A 23,953-nucleotide genomic window follows, 5' to 3' on the forward strand; every position below is an offset into this window, starting at 1 on the left:
CTGTCTAGTCTGCGTCCTGTTTCATGTTTTCAGTTATTAAACCCTATTTTGTTTTATGCTATCCTGCGTTTGGGTCCGCTCTGTTTCCCGTCGTTACAGAAGATGCCGCCACATGAGGACCCAGCGGGATAGCAGCTACCTGGACCGGCTGACTGGGAGTAATTTTTCGTGTCTGTGTTTTTTTTTCTCCCTCTGGACTTGGCGCGTTTGGCGACGTGGGTCCGCATTTTTTCGGTGAGGGGCGCCGCCTCGCTTTTGGTTTTTTCGCGGCGGGCGCCGCCTCACTTCCTGGTTGCGGGCCATGTCGCCAGCCCAAGGTTTGTTCTGTTTTTTCAGTGTCCTGTGACATCGCCCCGCACTTTCCGGTGGGGGGCGTCGCTTCACTTTTGGTTTCCGTGGAGGACGTCGCCCCACTTCCTGTCCGCGGGGGTGTCGCAGGCCTGTGTTTTTTCCTGTTTTTGGACTTCCCTGTTTTGTGGAGGATTTATTTTTTTTTCCCTCCCGCCCTCCCTTTCCTGGACTTTGGGGGTGGATCTGGCCGGGGTGCGTCTGGGGTTGTGCTCGGCCCTTCAGCTCGGCTGTGGACGTCGCTCGGCCCTTCAGCTCGGCTGTGGACGTCGCTCGGCCCTTCAGCTCGGCTGTGGACGTCGCTCGGCCCTTCAGCTCGGCTGTGGACGTCGCTCGGCCCTTCAGCTCGGCTGTGGACGTCGCTCGGCCCTCTCTGGCTGCGCCGCCGTGTGCCTTGCTCCCCCCACCTGCCTCGCCGTGTGCCTTGCTCCCCCCACCTGCCTCGCCGTGTGCCTTGCTCCCCCCACCTGCCTCGCCGTGTGCCTTGCTCCCCCCACCTGCCTCGCCGTGTGCCTTGCTCCCCCCACCTGCCTCGCCGTGTGCCTTGCTCCCCCCTCCCGGGCCCGTCGGGACTGCCTGGACGGATTGGCGCGTCGGGAGCCGCGCCTTGGGGGGGGGCTCTGTAAGGACTCTGCCCGGACTCTGGCCACGTGCATTTGTTTATGTTTCTCGTCACGTGTCTGCCCCGCCTTCGTCTGCTCCTCCCTGTCATCACACCTGATCCTTATTGTGTCATTGTCTTCTTGTATTTAACTGTGCCGCGTTGCTTCGTGCAGCGCGGCATCTACTGTGATTTGTCCTGTCTAGTCTGCGTCCTGTTTCATGTTTTCAGTTATTAAACCCTATTTTGTTTTATGCTATCCTGCGTTTGGGTCCGCTCTGTTTCCCGTCGTTACACATGGTCCCTGAAAACTCGTTCTCTCCTTAATTCTGCCATTGGCGTAATCCTCCAACAGTGCCAGCCGTGCCATCATGAAGCATTACATACCCGGATCACCGGAGGATTCATATGTTTCTAGCAATGAGACTGATCGTTAACAACTTGACAAAATCACAGAATTAATTTGTGGGCGAAAATTTAAGACGAAAATGTTATAGTGAACACATGCTTCTTCATGACGGTTTTGTAATGAACACCGTAATAGTTAGGACCGATGATGAGTAGTGATTGTGTTTCATGACTGTATTTGCAGACTTTGACATTTTATGATATATGTACATTAAGGAAAATATTTCATTTTTACACTGTGTTCTGCAGTTCTCTAATATAGCCTAAAACAATCGGCACAAACACTGTTGGATTTAATCTTCATGATAATGTGGATATAATATATGAAATGGAGTGAAAATTAAATGTCATTACTTCTTATAATCGTTCTTCTCACATTTATTTTCTACAATCTTAACTTCAATTCACGACCTCACCATCTGTGTCGCCAATTCCCTTTGTCTCCAGAATGTGCGTACGCACGTCTCAAAGTTTGCTTAATGGTTTGCACATTCTCCTGTCAAGTTTGTTTTTTATAGATCACAACCTTTGCGTGGGAACTGGCGTACGTATGTTTCCAGCCCCGTTTTGTGCATACGCACGCTTTATAAATGAGACCCCAGGTCTTGTTTAAATTCATCCTTCTAAATAATACGAAATAAAATCTTCCTGAAGTAACAAAAAAAGTGTGCACCCGTTTTTAGGAAATAAACAAAGAAATCATTTTTGTGTGCAGGATTATTAAAGCTATGTGGTGTGCAGAAAAATTGACTCTCTCTGTTTCTCTCTCTCTCTCTCTCTCTCTCTCTCTCTCTCTCTGTGTCTCTATCTGTGTGTGTGTGTGTGTGTGTGTGTGCAGGCTCATGGCAGGTTTGGAGAATACACTCTTTCACTATGTTCTGATGGAGACACCCACACACCCACACACCGAGAGCTATTGCTGCTCGGCGGCTCCATCCACCCTCAACTCATCTGCAACTTCTACCACTGCTGCCTGTCCATCCGCCACATCTTCCAGCAAAGGCTGCCGGTATGTGTGTGTTTCAGTGTTTAGGTTTGCATTGGTTGGTGTGTGTCTGTGTTTCTAAACATGTGGGTGTGTTCTAATGTTAATTTCGTCAGACGAGACGAAATATGTTCGTCAACAACCTTTTTTTTCATGACTAAGACAAGACGATGACAAGACTGCACCACTGTCCAAAAACACTGACTAAGACTAAATTAACATGTATTATTGTTGACGAAAAAAGACGAGACGAAAATGTTTTGTATAAAATAAAAACGAAGATAAAATCTCTCTTCATTTTCGTCTACAATTGTCTCTGCTTTTTCATCAGCTGTTACGCCTTTAAAATATTCAGCACGAGTTCGCGGCTTCGCTGTTGCTCAAGTTACAGGTCCGTGAAGCGGATCCCGTTTATTATATTGTTACCTACCGAATAAATCAATAATTTGTCACAAAATGATGATTTAAAAAGGAGTTCATTGATTTAAAAACAATTGTATTGTTTCCGCTAAAGAAAATAGTGCGCTCCGTCTCTACGGTTAGAATCCCGTGTGTTCGAGTGTATGCACTGTTTAAACGTGTGTTCTCAACTTCTCACTGATACTTTTGTGATTCACGGAGTTTTGACAAGTTTTATAGCCTTGATATTGTTTCTTATTCAAAAGTGGTGACAGAAAAAACTCAATACTCCCAACCTGAAACCTCTTCCCTGTCACAATCACATCATAATCAAAATGAATAATTAGGCTTAAAAGCAAATGTATATGTAAGGGAATCAAGTTTAACAATTACATGTAATATTGCTCCAAATATCATCAATAATGGTGTGTGCAATACCATGTATAACTTGCATTAAGTCGGTAATTTATATATATACACACACCTACAGTTTTGATCTTAGGCTTTTCATTAAGTTATTTATTTCCACTATAACACTTGTGTTCCTGATATTATTGCATTTAATGAGGCCTCGTTGTATTTATTCTTACAATAGATTCCAGATGTGGTCAAGCTACAATTTTGTGACTAAAACTAGACTAAAATGACGAGACTTTTAGTCGACTAAAACTTGACTAAGATACCTTGAGTTTTCTTTTGACTAAAACTAGACTAAAATGACGAGACTTTTAGTCGACTAAAACTAAGACTAACAAAAAAGATATGTGAATGACTAAATATGACTAAAACTAACAAGGACATTTGGCACAAGACTAAGACTAAGACTAAATTAAAAATAGGTGACGAAATGTGTGTGTATGCGTGCGCGCGTGTGGTTGTGCGTGCGTGTGTGGGCATGTATGCATGGCGTGTATGTGTGTATATTGTAGCAGGACATGCGAGGAGCTGACAGGTCACACTCTTCTCTAGGCCTTGGCCCAGTTAAAGAACATGGCATTTTGTTCCAGTGTAAACCCGAGAACTGGACGGACCAAAAGAAACCTGCTCCCACTATGACCTACTGGGTTATCGAAGTTTCTATATTTCCTAACTGCTGCACTAAAACGTGTAATTTACAGTAGCATGGAAAGTTTTTGTATATTCCAACCTTCCAACGATTGGTATTTGACTAAAACTGACCTACAGCTGACTACAAGCTCAGGCTCCTTCCTCTACAAAACAGTCCTGTCTCTGAAGGAATGACTGCAGATTTAGAGAAGCTCATAAATGCTGACCGATTCAACTGTCTTTCTATTCAACTGTCTTCTATTCCGAGGCCATGGTTCTCAACCGGAAAAGGGTGGCTTGCCCCCTTCAGGTTGGTGGGGAGCTCCTGCCTCAGGTGGAGGAGTTTAAGTATCTTGGGGTCTTGTTCACGAGTGAGGGAAGGATGGAGCGGGAGATCGACAGGCGGATCGGTGCATCTTCTGCAGTGATGCGGTCGATGTACCGGTCTGTTGTGGTGAAGAAAGAGCTGAGCCGCAAGGCGAAGCTCTCTATTTACCAGTCGATCTACGTTCCTACCCTCACCTATGGTCATGAGCTTTGGGTCATGACCGAAAGGACAAGATCCCGGATACAGGCGGCTGAAATGAGTTTCCTCCGCAGGGTGGCTGGGCGCTCCCTTAGAGACAAGGTGAGGAGCTCGGTCACCCGGGAGGAGCTCAGAGTAGAGCCGCTGCTCCTCCACATCGAGAGGAGTCAGCTAAGGTGGCTCGGGCATCTGTTTCGGATGCCTCCTGGATGCCTCCCTGGGGAGGTGTTCCGGGCATGTCCAACCGGGAGGAGGCCCCGGGGAAGACCTAGGACACGCTGGAGGGACTATGTCTCTCGGCTGGCCTGGGAACGCCTCGGTATTCCCCCGGAAGAGCTGGAGGAAGTGTCTGGGGAGAAGGAAGTCTGGGCGTCCCTGCTTAGACTGCTGCCCCCGCGACCCGGCTCCGGATAAGCGGTAGAAAATGGATGGATGGATAACAATAATTCAGCCTTCTGCTTCTTTACTCAGCTCCAGCTCCAGTTGGACTCTGCTTCATTAAACATTCAGATATACTAAGAGGAGATGACGACTACACGTGATCGTTGAGGACAACAACAACATCATCAATACAACATTGTCAGACTGTATATTTATAATCACACCCTCCAGTGTCACCCACATGAGCATGAGGTTCCCCCTTAAGTCCGGTTCCTCTCAAGGATTCTCTCTAAGGGTGTTTTACCTCACCACAGTCACCTCAGGCTTTCTCATTAGGGAGGAATACAAACATTTAAATAGAAATCTAATAGTAACCTTGAGTTTTTGTTTTATATTAATCTCTATATAACTGTTTTATTGTGATGTTCTGTAAAGCTGCTTTGAGACAACGTCCATTGCGAAAGCACGTGTGTGTGGGGAAAAATAGAATGATTGACTGGCTGTAATTTTACGGCGTGTTTCTGATTGGTTCTTCCGTCACAAGTATCTTAGCCAATAAGCATGTTTAGCCTTATGCATAATTACAATGTCAGTCTATAAATAGAGCAGCCGCTGTATCTTTACTTTAACAACATGGCAAGCCATAGACTGTATCATCGTCGACCCGGCAGCCCCGAGGAGATGCGGCACCATGAAACGGTTGTGGATCGGCAGCGGCGTGAAAAGCTGGTGGCTCATCGGGGTAGTGAAACGGTCGAGGTGCATCGGCGGCGGCGTATAGTGCCGAAGACGCCGGGCATGAAACGCGTGAGGAGCAGCGGCGTGAAGTGCCGATGTGTACAGAGGCATCGGGAATAAACGTAAAGGTTGGAGGGCAGTAGAAGAGAAGGTTGGTGCTACAGCTGACTCTGAGTAGCTAATATGGTTAGTGTTGTCTAGTTCTTCTTCGTCCGCTGTGCTTTGTTCCCCTTCCGCCGTTTTACACTTTAAATTTTTATTAAATAATTTTATTTATTTATGTACAAATTTGTACAACTTTGCTTTATGACAAAAGAAAAGTCCTGTTTCTACCAACAGTCTTTATACATACATACACACACACACGCAGTAAAGAAGGAACATCTCTTTGTGGATATGTGGGTGGCTCTTAAAAGAGCCGTTGTGTTCACGTGGTTTGGTGTTGAAAGTTTATCCGCCGAAGCCGTACAGAGTGCGCCCCTTGCGTTTCAGAGCATACACCACATAAATGGCGGTGAGGGTCTTTTTGCCGTGCTCGGTGTAGGTGACGGCGTCGCGGATGACGTTCTCCAAGAAGACTTTCAGCACACAATGAGTCTCTTCGTAGATCAGGCCGGAAATACGCTTAACACTGCCACGGTGAGCCAGACGGCGAATAGCTGGCTTGGTGATTCCCTGGATGTTATCGCGAAGGACCTTACGATGACGCTTTGTGCCCCCTTTGCCGAGTCCCTTACCGCTTTACACGTTCATAAACAGAGAAAACCACAGCTGTTAACTTACTAGAGTATTTTTCTGCTGCAACCTCTCTGTACACACAAGGATCATCATTATAATTATTATTATTATTGTTATAAGTCTTAGTGGTAGAATTTAACACAAGGTATGCAAAGTAAGTATTTCAATAAAAATATGCAAACACCCAGCAATGTATGGAGGTTAGTAAAAGCACTCTGTGGTTGTACAACATTAACCTTCACTGTTTAGATGTAAAACATCCATTTGAGCACGTCTGTGGCTTGAGGCCTGTATTCTATACTCCTAGGTCCACTACTAGGAGGCCCGGTGTTCCCTGTTCGTCTGGGTACATTATAAACCGAGCCCATGTTTAAAACAGAGTAGATTACAAGCAACACAGAAAGGAATGCAAAGACAACATTCAGGAGTCATTTTATCAGCTGTAAAACACAAAATATTACAGAATCTATAAGGTTTATATTCTAAGTGAGCTACATTTTCTCCAACACTAATCTCATTCTAAAACTCAGTGTCATTCACAAAGAAAGCTCATTGAAGTCAACATTCAAATATCAATCACTGTTCTACTTGAAATAGTCGACACAGTCTAGACACAGGCCTCAATGTAAATGAGATTTTGGTGGCCATCATTTGAACAGCTATGTTAGATTACATGTATATAAGTAGAATGTTTGTTATAGATAAACAAGACAACAGCTGAACAACAGAGTCTGATACACTGTACACTATTGTACTGAAAGCAGAGCAATGAAGTGTGATTGTGATAGTTGTGTGTGACTGCCAGAATCTGGAAATCAACATGTAAACTGGTTATTAATCTCTGTGACATGTCGCAGTCAAACAAAGGGTTAACCAAGATTCAGAACTAAAGACAGAACCAAACAATAAAAGAAAGGAAAAAAATCAAAAGCAGTACAGAATGTACAGACATAACTGAAACATGTTTATATATATATATATATATATATATATATATATATATATATATATATATATATATATATATATATATATATACACACACACAAACACACACACCCACACAGTTAGGTCCCTATATACTTGTACACAGGCACAATTTTCATACGTTTGACTATGTCTGCCACCAGAATAAAATGAAAATGAAAAAAAAAAAAACAAGATGCATTTGAAGAGCAGACGTTCAGCTTTAATTCAAGGGGTTTAACAAAAATATCAAGTAAAAGGTTCAGGAACTGCAACCATTTTTATGCACAGTCCCCCCATTTTCAGGGGCTCAAATGTAATTGGACATCACCAGAGGCTGGGTTTCCTCCTTTCTGATGCTTTGCCAGGCCTTAACTGCAGCTGTCTTCAGTTGTTGTTTGTTCGTGGGACTTTCTGCCTTTAGTTTTGCCTTCAGCAAATGCACTTTCAATCAAGTTGAGATCAGGTGATTGACTCGGCCATTGCAGAATATTCCATTCCTTTTCCTTAAAAACTCCTGGGTTGCTTTTGCAGTGTGGTTTGGATCATTGTCCATCTGTACTGTGAAATACCGTCCAATCAACTTTGCTGCAATTGGCTTAATTTGGGCAGACAGTATATTCTGTACACTTCAGAATTCATCCGGCTGCTTCTGTCTTCTGTCACATCATCAATAAACACCAGTGGCCCAGTGCCACTGGAAGCCATGCATGCCCATGCCATTACACTGCCTCCACTATGTCTTACGGATGATATGTAAGCTTTGGATCATGAGCTGTTCCAAGCCTTCTCCATACTTTTCTCTTCCCATCATTCTGGTAAAGGTTGATCTTAGTTTCATCCGTCCAAAGGATGCTTTTCCAGAACTTAGATGTTTTTTTGACAAAGTCCAATCTGGCTTTTCTATTCTTGAGGCTTATGAATGGTTTGCGATCATCTACTGCTGTTGTCGTCCGTGGACGGCCAGGCCTTTTTATGTTGCTGAGCTCACCATTGCATTCTTTTTTCCTCAGAATGTACCAAACTGTTGATCTGGCCACTCCTAATGTTCCTGCTTTATCTCTGATGGATTTGTGTTGTTTTTGAATCCTAACGATGACCTGTTTGACTTGCATGGAGAGCGCCTTTGAACGCATGATGTAGGTTCACAGCAACAGATTCCAAGTGCAAATACCACACTTGGAATCAACTCCAGACCTTTTACCTGCTTAATTGATGAAGAAATAATGAAGGAAAAGCCTACAACTGTCCATGAAAGCTTCTGATTCAACTGTCCAATTACTTTTGGTCCCTTGAAAAAGGGGGCTGGCTACTCTCAAGAGCTGTAATTCCTAATCCTTTCCTCCAATTTGGATTTAAATACCCTCAAATTAAAGCTGAGAGACTTTCTGCCCACTATACCTATACAACTATAGCTTGGATATGTTTTGGTAAATACTTAAAAAAAAAAAAAAAAAAACTAAAATTGTGCCTGTGTCCAAATATATATGGACCTAACTATATATGAAAATTGTAATCTAGTTTGAAAGATTATCAGTCAAGAACTAAATGTATTGTTGCAATTTTGAAATTTAGCCAACAACTTATAAGATCAAATAGTATTCATAACAGTAAGTTTTTGTAAGAGCCATTTGTCTTTGTAAAGTTGTCCACTAGGGGCCACTGTTCTATAAATCAGGGTATATAGGTAGGAAACTTCCTTGACAGGTGTTGCTGCAGAAAGGTGCGTACACAGTTTTTTGACTGTATCACGAGGCAATGCTGTTAACAACCATGCAACCTAACACATTAAATAAAATGGATACTCTGAGCATTGAATGGTGAGTGGACATTGATTTAATGTAAGTTGATGAAAGCCAAATGAGCACGTACAAACATACACCGTCCAGCAACCCTCAGCTGCTTCAAGTGTAGACTTAGCTGCTTAAAGTTTTAATTGTCATTTATTGCTTTTATATTAGTTTTCTTCTTGTTGTTGATGGTAGTAGTAATAGAAGCAATATTCTAAAATGTGCAAAAGTAGCACAGGGTAAAAAGGAAAAAATAAAATAATAATAATAATAATAGTAACCTTCAACTATTTGTGTTTCTCCAGAATTGTGATTAAAAAAAACTCACAATGGTTACAATGCCCACATGGTTCGACATGCTTTTTATCACTATTCTAATTATGTTTCATTTTAACTTGATTAAACCTTTTCACTCAGTTCCTTTTCACTGTCTCACTAAAGCTCTGGGTCCACCAAAAAGTTCCCCTTAGATGTGTAAAATTCAGAAAATGAATGAAAATCCTTGGAAAATATCCTAAAATGATTTTTACACACTGTGTATACATTTTACACTGTTTTTTGCTTCCTTTGTTTGGCCACATCATTATCACAATTTTATACAGACATCCATTAAATCCTGCTCGGTATGAGTTTGGATATTATCTTACTTGAGGTACAAAAGATTATCTGTATAGTTGCACAAAATTATAGCAATGATGTCTTTTTGTGACTAATGTGAATAATCCTTGTGTTTTGTTTTCTTTAAGTTATTATTCCATATCTTCTGATGCTATACACGTGAACTGCACATTATTATTCACTGTTAATTTTACATTCTTGCATTGCTGATGTCTAGCCAGCATTTAAGCCATAAATGTGTATCCATAAAAAAAGCTATAGATAAAAGCTCCAGAGATAGTGATAAATAGACATACACACATCTAAAGGAGTTAAATGTGCAAGTTTTAGAAGGTGAACTAGAAGATAAACCAAACATTAACACAAGCTTAATTAAGCTGTTCTTCACTGTTTCTTCTTATCATGGTCCCTTTAACCTTTCCTTATATACAAATTACAACCGTCTTCTGTTTGATGATGTCTTTGGGTTACGACGTCTGTCACTCTCTTTGGCTAACCATTTTTCAGGACTCTCTCTCTCTCCCGTTATGTTTTGTGAGTTTAATTGGCCACTTCCCCTAAACAATTCTCATTGTCCTGTTAAATTAAATAGGTCATTTAGTTTGGTTCAATACCTTGTCCTCCTGTATTCTCTGTAAGGTGGACACCACAATATCTCTCTCAGAAAACAAATAAAGTCTTCCTTTCTGAAGACATCGGGTAACATCACATGGATGTAGTCAGATTAAATATTGTACAGTAATATCATACCTTGTTGACGTGAAATATTCTGCACACTAATGTTGAGGATAAAAGTTTACTGAAAGAGAGCAGTAACAGATGCAGCACATTGTGTGGTTCACTTAGTGCGGTCAGATGTCGCCATCTAGTGGATGTGTGTCGCAAGGAAAAAGTCAGTGTTCTGAGATATAAAGTCTAAGATATAAGTCTTAAGTCCTGAATTTCAAACCAGGTGACTGTGGAGGAGCAGAACAAACATGGGGATGTTAGGATAAGAATAAGGACAGATTAAGACTTTTATGACTAAATCACAATACATTAGTTATAGTGACTGTCAGTAAATTCATTATATTTGTTTATAGGTTATTGAATGTGATTTTTATTAAATATAATAGACACCAGGGCCTATGATGCTTTTTGATAATTTTAAGGGTGGGAAAAAAACAACAACAAAAAGAAAAACTCCCCAAAGGACTTCACTGTTATATGAAACGACACTAAAGAAGCAGCCCTCCTGAGTAGAAGCCATGTAAAGGACAAAAGATCAATCTGTTCCTTCCAATCACCATTTTCTCTCTCTCTCTCTCTCTGTGTATATATATATATATATATATATATATATATATATATATATATATATATATATATATATATATATATGACTGAACTGATAAACTGAACTGTCAATTCAGGTGGATTACAGACTTTAACATGAACTGTGAGTAAACATTTGAAGTGACGTTTCATATAAGAGCTCGTTCAGAGATGAGATCTAGTGATTTTTTATGTGAATGTTAGAAGGTGAAAATTTGAAACTGAAAATTTCAATTCATTTTTAAGATTCATGTAATTTGTCACTCTGCAAGTGAAAAGCTTATTCTTTTTTCTTTACTGTTGTAAATTATTTTTAATTACTTTCATGCAATTGATTATTTGTTTTTTATGATTAATTATTACCTCTGTTTAAATAGTTATTCAGAGGTATATAGTTATAGTTTAGAGTATATAGTTTAATTTCTTTATCACTACCTGCAGTTTTACTGAGAGCTGTCAGGCAGAAGGGCGTCTCACTTAGAGAGTGAGAGTGAGAGTGAGAGAGCGCGCTTGTGCAGGCCAGATCATGACAAAGATACTGGGAGTCGCAGACGCACAAGGGAACATAGCAACAAAACAAAAAAAAGACACGCAAATGGACACTCACAACTCGCACTGACTGTCTCTGTCTGTCAGTCTCTCTCTCTCTCTCTCTCTCCCCAGTATACGTGCTTCACGAAGCACAAACGGAGCTCCGTTACAATTAGCTAATACACACAACACTCAGCCGCTGTAAATATATCAGGGTCATTCACAAGGTTCTCCCACAACTCGGTAAACACGACTTACAAGCCCCGAGTCTCTTTTTTGTTTAGTTTTTACACGACACATCGCCCCAAATGCGCTGCAAGCTGGAGCGAGCCCCAGACGCGCCGTACACTTTTGTGCTCGCTGCACGACATTGTTCCTCTTCCCGAGACCCGACGCGAGCTCGTAGCGAGTAACAAAGTCCCTGCTCAACAAACATGTTGATGAACGCTCGGGATCTTGTGTGCAGCGTCGTATTTTCGCCAAGAAACGCCACGAGAAAACACACTGTCACTATGTCTCGGAAGCGCAGTCATTCGGCTACGGCCGGGTTGAGTCTACAACGTTCTCATGCTTACTTTTAAGGCCTACACTCGTTTATTCTACTATTAGCTGAGAGAGAGAGAGAGAGAGAGAGAGAGAGAGAGAGATCAAATCTTGAGTAAAGCTTGAATAATCAAGCTACTGATTATAAATCAGTTGACAAAATATTTTCTCTCTACAATGATATGCATTTAGTCTTTTTTTTTTTTTCATTTTCTCTCTCTCTCTCTCTCTCTCTCTCTCTCTCTCTCACACACACACACACACACAGTGTCACACACGGGAGTGGGAGGGGCGTGTGGTGTACAATAGAATGATGGACTGATGCTGGAATTCTACGGCGTGTTTCGGATTGGTTCTTCCGTCAGAAGGATCTTAGCCAATAAGAGAGTTGACGTGTTGGTTATACCACAGAGTGCTAGAAGAACAGCGCTGTTATTTCGGTGTTGTTCTTAGAACGTATCTGAACTACAAGATGAGCGGAAGAGGCAAAACTGGCGGACTTTTGCCAAGACTCGTTCATCCAGGGCCGGACTGCAGTTCCCCGTGGGTCGTGTGCACAGGCTTCTGCCTAAAGGTAATTACCCCCAGCACGTCGGTGCCGGCGCTCCGGTTTACTTGGCCGCCTATGGGGTCAGAATTGTTTCGTTATTCTGAATAAATATACTATGATCCACAAATAAATATAAAGAGTTTCACAAATATTTTTTAAATCCACAAATATAAAGCGTTTCACAATTTTATGAAATTCACAAATAAATAAAATGGGATTTGCAAATAAAAAAAATATTTATAAATATATATATTTAATTGTATTTATTTGTGAATGGCTTCCTGCTCATTTGTGGATCGCGTTCTGTGCATTTGTGGATTTGAAACATTTCTAACGTCAAGACGTGCACAAGAATCCACAAATAGGTGGACTCCGCCCACCGTCTACTCCAGCCAATCGGTCAACGGTCTCGTGGCGCTGACCAATCGTGGCACGGTCTACCTCCAACCAATCACGTTCTGATTTACTCGCTCTGAGGCTGTTCTTCAATGCAGTGTCTAGTTTGCACTCGTTTTTTTCGTCCACTGCGATTCTCTTGTTCTATTTTGTGTGCGCTTTCACATGTATTTACAGTCTCATGATTTTTTTTTTTTTTACTTTGCATTTTTCTCATACTTATGCTTTCACTTGCACGTACATGACTTAGCCCTGTGTGCCATCGTTCTACGTTATATAAAGCATTATGGTCGTGAAGAAATGACATTTTATTCTAATGTATACAAGCTGTATAGAGGAATTATGATACCTTGAATGATGAAACCTAAGAGTTATTGTAAGCATAATGCATCCTGCTTCCTTTAGCTTTTACTTTAATAAAGTCACATTTTTAATCAGCAAAATGTGAGCCATGTTTACAGGTGTACAGTGTTTACTGATGTTTACAGGTGTAGTGTTTACTGATGTTTACAGGTGTAGTGTTTACTGATGTTTACAGGTGTACAGTGTTTACTGATGTTTACAGGTGTACAGTGTTTACTGATGTTTACAGGTGTACAGTGAGTTGACACTGAATGCTATTTCACATGAAACTTCTGTTTCTAAATGACCTGCACTTGACCGATTAGTAAGGATAGCATGCATGTTATCTCTATCAGGAGTTTACAATATTTGTCTGAAAAGGTTCATCTCTGTTTCTGGGCTTTTTATTTTTATTTTTAGTATTTCACATACAGTAGATAATGTCATGATTTCGAGTCATGCGATTGCGAGTAAATCAGAACGTGATTGGTTGGAGGTAGACCGTGCCACGATTGGTCAGCGCCACGAGACCGTTGTCCGATTGGCTGGAGTAGACGGTGGGCGGAGTCCACCTATTTGTGGATTCTTGTGCACGTCTTGACGTTAGAAATGTTTCAAATCCACAAATGCACAGAACGCGATCCACAAATGAGCAGGAAGCCATTCACAAATAAATACAATTAAATATATATTTATAAATTTTTTTTTTTATTTGCAAATCCCATTTTATTTATTTGTGAATGTCATAACATATTTGTGAAACGCTTTATATTTATTTGTGGATTTAAAAAATATTTGTGAAACTCTTTATATTTATTTACATTTACATTTACAGCATTTGGCAGACGCCCTTATCCAGAGCGACGTACATAAGTGCTTAAATCTCTAACATTGAATACATTAATGCTGGCTCACTAAGTTACATACTTAGTATGTAAGTATAGCCGCCATAGCCGCCGTGCTCGAGTATCTGACTGCTGAGATTCTCGAGTTGGCTGGCAACGCCGCCCGTGACAACAAGAAGACCCGTATCATTCCCCGCCACCTGCAGCTTGCTGGGCGTAACGACGAGGAGCTGAACAAACTGCTCGGAGGACTGACCATCGCTCAGGTAGGTGTGCTGCCCAACATTCAGGCCGTGCTGCTGCCCAAGAAGACCGTCAAGACCAAGTAAACTCGCTGACCGCTGCGTTTCTCACCACCCAAAAAGGCTCTTTTAAGAGCCACACACTTTTACTGAAAAAGTGCAATTTCATCCTAATTTTTATTAATACTGTGAATGTGACGTGACGATCCAATAGACATCAGGTGACGTAACGCGTTCTATCCAATGGCAGACGTGTGCTTTCAATACGCCCAATGAGAACAGGGCGGCGTTAGGGCTCAAAAACATATCGTTCGCCAGTGCAGTTTATTATGTTTTTCCTCCGTGAAGTTCACAGCTCGATGCTATGGCAAGAACCAAGCAGACCGCGCCTGTAAGTCCACTGGTGGCAAAGTGCCCAGGAAGCAGTTCGCCACTAAGGCTGCTCGCAAGAGCGCCCCGGCTACCGGCGGCGTAAAGAAGCCTCACCGTTACAGGCCCGGCACCGTGGCTCTGATGGAGATCCGCCGTTATTAGAAGTCTACTGAGCTGCTTATCCGCAAGCTGCCCTTCCAGCGCCTGGTGAGAGAAATCGCTCAGGATTTCAAGACCGACTTGCGTTTCCAGAGCTCGGCCGTCATGGCCTTCCAGGAGGCTAGCGAGGCGTACCTGGTCGGTCTGTTCGAGGACACCAACCTGTGCGCCATTCACGCCAAGAGAGTGACCATCATGCCTAAGGACATTCAGCTGGCCCGCCGTATTCGCGGAGAGCGCGCTTAAACCTCAATTCTGTCTAACGTACACAAAGGCTCTTTTAAGAGCCACCACATTCTCTCTGATAAATGAGCAGTTCTTCATATCTGTGTGTGTGAGCTCAGAGTTTGTTGTACTGTACAGTATAAATCTCACTGTGTGTGTGTGTGTGTGTGTGTGTGTGTGTGTGTGTGTGTGTGTGGTCATGCTTCTAAAGATATGAGGTGTAATATAATGTTTGTGTGATTAACACACATGTAAATGTGAATCTGCTTTAGAGAAATGATTTACAGACAGAGTACAAAGTTTTTGTGGTAGGAATATTGTGTTGACGGATAAGAAGAGTAATTGAAAATAAGTAAATGCATATTTATTTGTATAGCACTTTTCGCAATGGACGTCGTCTCAAAGCAGCTTTACAGAACATCACAATAAAACAAAAAGTTATATAGAGATTAATATAAAACAAAAACTCAAGGTTAATATTAGATTTCTATTTAAATATGTTTGTATTCATCCCTAATGAGAAAGCCTGAGGTGTCTGTGGTGAGGTAAAACACCCTTAGAGAGAAACCTTGAGAGGAACTGGACTTAAAGGGGAACCTGATGCTCATGTGGGTGACACTGGAGGGTGTGATTATAAATATACAGTCTGACAATGTTGTATTGATGATGAGGTTGTTGTCCTCAACGATCACGTGTAGTCGTCATCTCCTCTTAGTATATCTGAATATTTATTGTGTATTTTTACTTTTACCCTGTGCTACTTTTGCACATTTTAGAATATCACCAACAACAACAAGAAAACTAATATAAAAGTAATAAATGACAATTAAAACTTACTGTTATGAATACTATTTGATCTTATAAGTTGTTGGCCAAATTTAAAAATTGCAACAATACATGTAGTAGTTGACTGATAATCTTTCAAACTAGATTACAATTTTCATATATAGTTAGGTCCATAGGGGGGCACGGTGGCTTAGTGGTTAGCACGTTCGCCTCACACCTCCAGGGTCGGGGTTCGATTCCCGCCTCCACCTTGTGTGTGTTGAGTTTGCATGTGAGTGTGTGTGTGTGTGTGTGTGTGTGTGTGTGTGTGTGTGTGTGTGTGTGTGTGTGTGTGTGTGTGTGTGTGTGTGTGTGTGTGTGCCCTGCGATGGGTTGGCACTCTGTCCAGGGTGTATCCTGCCTTGATGCCCAATGACGCCTGGGATGGGCACGGGCTCCCCGTGACCCGAGGTAGTTCGGATAAGCGGTAGAAGATGGATGGATGGATGGATGGATAAACTAAGAAATCCTAGAAACAAGAAACTGTACCAATTAGAATTCATGGTTGTAGATGAGGGGTCCACAGTGCCACTACTGGGCAGCAGGGCAGTACAAGCCATGAATCTAGTGAAAGTACAGTATGAAAACATCATGGCTGTTAATAGCATTGTCACCAAAGAGTATGAGAAAAATGGAAGGTGGAGCATGAATGATATCAGAAAAGACTATGCAGATGTGTTCCAGGGAGATGGATGTCTGGAGGGTGCTTATAAGATAGAAGCAGACCCCACAGTAACCCCAGTGAAACTGCCAAAGAGAAGAGTTCCTGTGGCGATGACGGCACCACTTAAAGCAGAGCTAAGGGATCTTCAAAGAAGAGAGATCATTACATCAGTTGACTGTAGTACAGAGTGGATCAGCAGTCTTGTTATTGTTAAGAAGGCATCAGGAAACCTCAGGATATGCATAGATCCAAGACCACTCAACAGAGCTCTGAGAAGATGCCATTTTCCTCTGCTGACAATAGACGACATATTACCAGACTTGTCGAGGGCAAAAGTTTTCACTGTGTGTGACATAAAAAATGGATTTTGGCATGTGACCTTGGATGAGGAATCGGCAGATACAGATGGCTGAGGATGCCAATGGGCATCACTCCGGCACCAGAGGTGTTTCAACGAAAACTCAGCCAAGCTTTGGAACGGTTGAGAGGCATATACGTCATAGCAGATGACATCCTCATCACAGGAGAGGGTGAGACAATAGAAGCAGCAAACCAGGACCATGATGACAAACTGAGAGCACTTCTAAATAGATGTAGAGAAAAGAACATCAAATTGAACGCAGAGAAGTTGCAACTGCGGAAAAGTGAGGTTCCGTACATTGGACATTTACTTACCGCAGATGGGCTCAGAGTGGATCCCGAAAAGGCAAGAGCAGCCAGAGACATGCCACGCCCAACGGACGTCAAAGGTGTCCAAAGGCTCCTGGGCATGGTTAACTATCTCTCAAAATTCTGTGACCACCTGTCAAATGGCTGTGAGATACTACGGCAATTAACCGATAAAGACAGTATTTGGGAATGGTCAGATGCTCATGAGCAGGCATTCACACGGCTCAAAGACGTCATCACCAAAGCTCCAGTTCTCAAATATTACAACCCAGATGAGCCACTGACACTTCAGTGTGATGCGTCAGAGACTGGGTTAGGGGCCGCTTTACTTCAAGAGGGGGCACCAGTTGCTTATGGAACCCGGGCATTGACACAGATAGAGAGAGGTTATACCCAGATAGAGAAAGAATCCTCCCCGCCCTACCCACAAAGCAATGGGATGGCAGAATCAGCAGTAAAGACTGCAAAACGGCTGTTGAGGAAAGCAAAAGCGGATGGGAAGAATCCATACCTCGCTATGCTTGATCAGAGAAACACACCATCACATGGGATCAAAGCATAACAGACATGCAAAGGATCTCGGTCCTCTAAAACAGGGGGACAAAGTCCATGTCCAGCCGGAGGTGCACAACAAAACATGGAGGAAAGCGACAGTAGTGAAACCTGTGGACTTCAGGTCTTATGATGTTCAGCTCGACTCAGGGAACATTCTGAGGAGAAATCGCAGACACCTCAGGAGGGACAAAACCACAGTAGAGGAAACAACAGTGACTTGCCAGCCTGCAGAGGTTAACAGAGACGTGGTGACAGGCTCACAATCGAGCACAATCAATCCTGTTGTTTCTATCACAAGGTCTGGGAGAAGAGTGATTAGACCTCAATACCTTAAAGCTTATGTTAAGTGACCACCTAATACTTACCGGTATGCTCCGGGGTTCCGGGGGATTTTGTTTGTATATGTGTTCGCCTCGCAGTTTGTATTCATATGTGCCACTTAAAAAGGAAAAGAAAAAAGATAAACAGTAAAGACAACACTCTATGTTGTTATATGGGTTTACTTGAAGGGAATAGGTGTTGGGAAAGATTGAAGCTTCAGTAAAACAATGCAGAGACAGTAATAATTTTGTATTGTGTAATTTTCAGTCAATACGAAGCATATGTAAATGTACGCATGGTGTTCTGATTTACATTCCAGTACGTTCTTGAAATCAAATTGTGTTTTCAGGTTGTATGTTACTTGAAGAGAGAAAAAAAAAGAAAAAGGATGTTGGGATGGTTGTTGTTCCAGCACGGACTGTATTAAGGGTGACACCAGTCGCCTCATGTTGTTTGCATGTGAGAGTACAGACCGGGTTTGTTGTGTTCAATAAAGCTATGTGTACGCAACTATATTGGCATTAACCGTCCATTCTATTTATAATAGAGGATAGAATGAAACAAAGTCCATAAATCAGATGTTCCTTCTGAAAACTATATATAACTTTATGACTGAAAAAGCAATAATGCTGCAAAAATCACCAAGTCAAACAGTGCAAATTAAGAAAGCGACTTTGAAAGTGATGCAGAAGCAGGTCAGCCATTTGACGGCTACCTCTGCGTCGGTAGGTAGGTCTATGTCATGAACACGGAACAGAGCGGACCCAAATGCAGGATAGCATAAATCAAAACAGGGTTTAATAACTGAAAACATGAAACAAGACGCAGACTAAAGACAGGACAAACCACAGTAGATGCCGTGCTGCCCAAAGCAACGCGGCACAGTTAAATACACAAGACAATGAGAACAATAAGGATCAGGTGTGATGACAGGGAGGAGCAGACGAAGGCAGGTGACGAGAAACATAAACAAGTGCACGTGGCCAGAGTCCGGGCAGAGTCCTTACAGAGCCCCCCCCAAGGTGCGGCTCCCGACGCGCCAATCCGTCCAGGCACACAGCGAAGCAGGTGGGGGGAGCGAGGCACATGGCGAGGCAGGTGGGGGGAGCGAGGCACACGGCAAGGCAGGTGGGGGGAGCGAGGCACACGGCGAGGCAGGTGGGGGGAGCGAGGCACACGGCGAGGCAGGTGGGGGGAGCGAGGCACACGGCAGCGCAGCCAGAGAGGGCCGAGCGACGTCCACAGCCGAGCTGAAGGGCCGAGCGACGTCCACAGCCGAGCTGAAGGGCCGAGCGACGTCCACAGCCGAGCTGAAGGGCCGAGCGACGTCCACAGCCGAGCTGAAGGGCCGAGCGACGACCCCCGATGCACCCCGGCCAGATCCACCCCCGGAGTCCAGGAAAGGGAGCGAGGGAGGGAGAGAAAAAAAAATAATAAAATCCTCCACAGAACAGGGAAGTCCAAAAACAGGAAAAGACGCAGGCCTGCGACACCCCCCGCGGACAGGAAGTGGGGCGACGTCCTCCACGGAAACCAAAAGTGAAGCGACGCCCCCCACCGGAAAGTGCGGGGCGATGTCACAGGACACTGAAAAACAGAACAAACCTTGGGCTGGCGACATGGCACGCATCCAGGAAGTGAGGCGGCGCCCCCCGCGAAAAAACCGAAAGCGCCCCTCACCGAAAAAAGTCCAGGGGGAAAAAAAAAAAAACACAAACACGAAAAAAGTACTCCCAGTCAGCCGGTCCAGGTTGCTGCTATCCCGCTGGGTCCTCATGTGGCGGCATCTTCTGTCATGAACACGGAACAGAGCGGACACAAACGCAGGATAACATAAATCAAAACAGTGTTTAATAACTGAAAACATGAAACAGGACGCAGACTAAAGAAAGGACAAACCACAGTGTGATGCCGCGCTGCCCAAAGCAACGCGGCACAGTTAAATACACAAGACAATGAGAACAATAAGGATCAGGTGTGATTACAGGGAGGAGCAGACGAAGGCAGGGCAGACACGTGACGAGAAACATAAACAAGTGCACGTGGCCAGAGTCCGGGCAGAGTCCTTACAGTCTATATGTTTTTTTCAAGTTTCAATGTAAAAAAAAGTACAATTTTGGTGATGTGATTACGTAGGTATGACTTTAAACAAATTAGCATATCGTGACGTCACTGACTGGGTCTTCAACCCGTGCCTTTGGGCACATCATTGCAAACCTTATTTTGATGCTGGGCACAGTTTTTCCAGAACTTCGTGAAGAGAAGAGAAAAAAAGGTCGGTCTTAACGCAAATTTACAACCGGCAAGTCGGTCGGACTTAAAGCAAAAAAAAAAAAAAAAAATTCAGTCTGTCCTAAATGGACAGGGTCGGTCGGGTTACGCAAACAAGAATATTTTTAAGGATGAATATCCTTCACTTTGAATTGCGGCAGAATGGCTTCTTCACAAGCCCGTTGACGTTCAGCCATCCTTGCTGTATAGGAAACTCACTGAGCTACACGAATTCTGTGGGCGTGGTCTCAAGTGGGATAGCTCATGAATAGTAATGAGCTTGATCAATTCCACGTCACACTGAGCAGCTTTTCTAATTGACCTGATTTCTCCGCTAATTTGTTTTCAGTGGCTAAAACTGACCGGGGAGGTAGCGGTTCATTTTCACATTCCCGACACAACACAAACACATATGGACCTAACTCATATCAAAAAATACAAGCAAAAACGGTTTTGTGTGGAAGGGCACCTTTAATATTCTTCTGAGCATATAATTTTTTTTTTTTTGTCAGTGTTACAACCCGTGAAAATAGGGTATTGTATTCTGTTATTGTACATGTCTGTGTGCAGGTTGATTCCAGGCCAGAGTTTCCTGCCTGCCCTAGCCTGCCCTGATCCTGCCCCCATATCGACGACAACATTACTAATCAATTATATAAAGAGGAAGCAGAAGAAGAAGGGGGGGTCTGAGTCGAGCAGATCACAGGCTCGGAGGTCGATTGAACTCGTCAAACAGATTTTGACCGACGCTCGCTAGACGCTGAGGAGGCGGTTTGGCAACACTGGACTGTGACTGGAGCACTGATGGCAGGAAATGACGGTAGCTCTGGTAGTGATCCGGAAATGGAAGATGAAAAACATAGAAGAAAGTAAAGTCATGATGAAATTTGCAGAATCAGGTATGACAATAAACTCAATTAAACTGACAAAATCTCTTAATAAAGCTTTAGGAGTAATCCACAGTGCAAAGACTCTGAGAGATGGTAACCTGATTATTATGTGTAAAGATGAAAAACAACAAAAGAAGGCTTTAAGTATAACCTCGATGCTTGGACTCTCGGTGTCATGCACATTGATGAAATCTAAACCTTGGATTAGAGGAGTAATAACTGGAATTCCTACTGATATGGGTACAGATAAAATTAAAAGTTGTGTTGAAGGAGGGAAGGTAGTTGGAGCAAAACGGCTTCAGTATGTGAAAAATAAAGAAAGGAAGGATAGTCTATCAGTAATGCTTCAGTTTGATGAGGAAAGAATTCCAGAGAGGGTAAAAATAGGATATGTTAGTTATCCAGTAAGACCTTACATGCCTCCTCCGCTTAGCTTCAAGTGCCAGAAGTATGGACATGTTAGTGCTGTTTGCAGAGGAAATCAACATTGTGCGAGATGTGGGGGTGACCATGAATATGGTAAATGTGGCGAAGGAGTAAAGGCAAAATGCTGTAATTGTGGAGGTGAGCATAGTGCTGGCTTTGGGGGATGTATTTCTCACAAACAGGCTGTGAAAATTCAAAATGTAAGAATATCTGAAGAATATCTGTTAACTTATGCTGAAGCAGCACAAAAAACAAAACAAAAGGAGCAAAAGTTCAAGAACGGTCGGGAAGTACTTGTGATCATAGTAAGGCAAAAGAGGATATTTTGGTGATTGGGAAATTGGAATTTGTTTCATTTATGGCTGAAGTGGTACACTGTTCTGCTCAAACAGAAAGCAGAACAGAGATAATTAAAATCATAATAAGGGCAGGTGAGAGATACTTGGAAGTAACAGGAGTTACTTTGGAAAAAATAAACGACATGCTAAAGACTCAATCAAGTACTCAAACAGCATGTGGAAGTTCTTAATAACAATAATGGTTTTAACAATTCTTCAATAGAATGCCAGAAGTCTTAATGCAAATGGATCAGAATTTAAAAAGTTTATAGATCAATTAGATGAGAAACCAAGCATAATTTGTCTACAAGAAACATGGTTAAATCCAAAATTAACCCTCTTTTGCAGAACAAAGTGCTCTTTGTTCTGCAAGGGTATCAAATTGTTAGGAAAGATAGAAAGGCAGGTAATGGAGGTGGAGTGGCAACTTTTATAAAAAATGAATTAGAATACAGAGTTATTAATGAGACTGCAGAATTTGAATTGGTGGTTATAGAGATATTTGCAGAGAAACATAATATTAGAATAATTAACTATTATAATCGGGGGCTCGGTGGCTTAGTGTTTAGCATGTTCGCCTCACACCTCCAGGGTTGGGGGTTTGATTCCCGCCTCCGCCTTGTGTGTGTGGAGTTTGCATGTTCTCCCCGTGCCTCAGGGGGTTTCCTCCGGGTACTCCGGTTTCCTCCCCCGGTCCAAAGACATGCATGGTAGGTTGATTGGCATCTCTGGAAAATTGTCCGTAGTGTGTGATTGTGTGAGTGAATGAGAGTGTGTGTGCCCTGCGATGGGTTGGCACTCCGTCCAGGGTGTATCCTGCCTTGATGCCCGATGACGCCTGAGATAGGCACAGGCTCCCCGTGACCCGAGGTAGTTCGGATAAGCGGTAGAAGATGAATGAATGAATGAGTATGAAATAATCTGCCCCTAAGGAAAGCCTTAATTGACTCCCAAAGTAAAGATGATGATGTAAGTTCGTTCTGATTAAAAAGGAGAAACTCATCAATAGAATTAGCCAGAAATTCACAAAATTTGTTATCTGCCAACAATAGAGAATTAAATCTCCAAAGTGGGGGAGTAGATCTCTGTGTGGACAGCTGAATATCCAGAAATAGTGGTGCATGATCTGATATTAAAATACTTGAATAATCAACGGCAGCAACAGACGAGTTCAAGCTGTTGTCTATGAAGAAATAATCTATTCTTGAGTATAATTGGTGAACCTGAGAGAAAAAGGAGAATTTTTTAATTAAAGGATTACGAACTCCCCAAGGGTCAACCAACCCATTCTGACCCATTTATGACCCATTCTCATAAAGTCAGAAAAGATTTTGACATAGCTGACTGAGATATTGGTCGTGAACTAGATCTATCTAGCACTGGGTCAAGTACACAATTCAAATACTCCATGAGAATTTAAATTTTACATTTACATTTACAGCATTTAGCAGACACTCTTATCCAGAGTGACTTAAATTTTTTTTTTTTTCAGTTTATACACCTGAGCAATTGAGGGTTAAGGGCCCTGCAGTGGCAACTTGGTGGACCTGGGATTCGAACCAATGACCAATGATCAGTAGTCGAACCCCTTAACCACTGAGCTACCACATCCCCATGAGGTATGTTACTAAGTAATCTGTTGGTGAATTCAACATCATCAAAGTTGGGTGCATAGACATTTACCAGCAGCACCTTTGTTTGTCATTAACATGCCTACAACCATAGGGTATCTGCCATTTCTATCAGCAATAACATCGGTAGGTACTGTAGAAACTGAATATTTTTACTGATCAAGATAGCAACTCCTCTTGATTTAAAGTTAGAATGAAAGACATGCCCTATCCAAGAAGCATGCAGCCTACAATGATCTTTAGATTTGAGATGAGTTTCTTGCAAAAACACTATGTCGGAATTAAGCCGTTTCAAATGG

General features: G+C 42.6%; 1 protein-coding gene and 3 pseudogenes across 1 annotated transcript; 2 read left to right on the forward strand and 2 right to left on the reverse strand.

Annotated features, from left to right (window-relative positions):
- The window catches only part of LOC132851980 (histone H2A-like), a 92,185-nt pseudogene that overhangs the window by 51,668 nt on the left and 16,564 nt on the right, over positions 1-23,953 (reverse strand).
- On the reverse strand, positions 5,884-7,845 carry LOC132851981 (histone H4-like). Its single transcript, XM_060878971.1, has 2 exons — positions 7,826-7,845; positions 5,884-6,172 (listed from the first exon to the last, which is right to left on the reverse strand). Exons 1-2 carry the CDS (start codon positions 7,843-7,845, stop codon positions 5,884-5,886), a joined length of 309 nt encoding a protein of 102 aa, XP_060734954.1.
- Positions 12,406-14,395, forward strand: LOC132851979 (histone H2A-like; annotated as a pseudogene).
- Positions 14,673-15,132, forward strand: LOC132851977 (histone H3-like; annotated as a pseudogene).

This window comes from Tachysurus vachellii, chromosome 10, assembly GCF_030014155.1.
Source record: "Tachysurus vachellii isolate PV-2020 chromosome 10, HZAU_Pvac_v1, whole genome shotgun sequence".
Taxonomy (NCBI): domain Eukaryota; kingdom Metazoa; phylum Chordata; class Actinopteri; order Siluriformes; family Bagridae; genus Tachysurus; species Tachysurus vachellii.

What these genes read in the sequence shown, in the direction of transcription:
- LOC132851981 (XM_060878971.1), bottom strand. Translation starts at nt 7,845, where the DNA reads ATGGCTTCCAGTGGCACTGG. An exon ending in ATGGCTTCCAGTGGCACTGG is followed by an intron (nt 6,173 to 7,825) that starts GCCACTGGTGTT and finishes GAACGTGTAAAG; the next exon opens with CGGTAAGGGACTCGGCAAAG.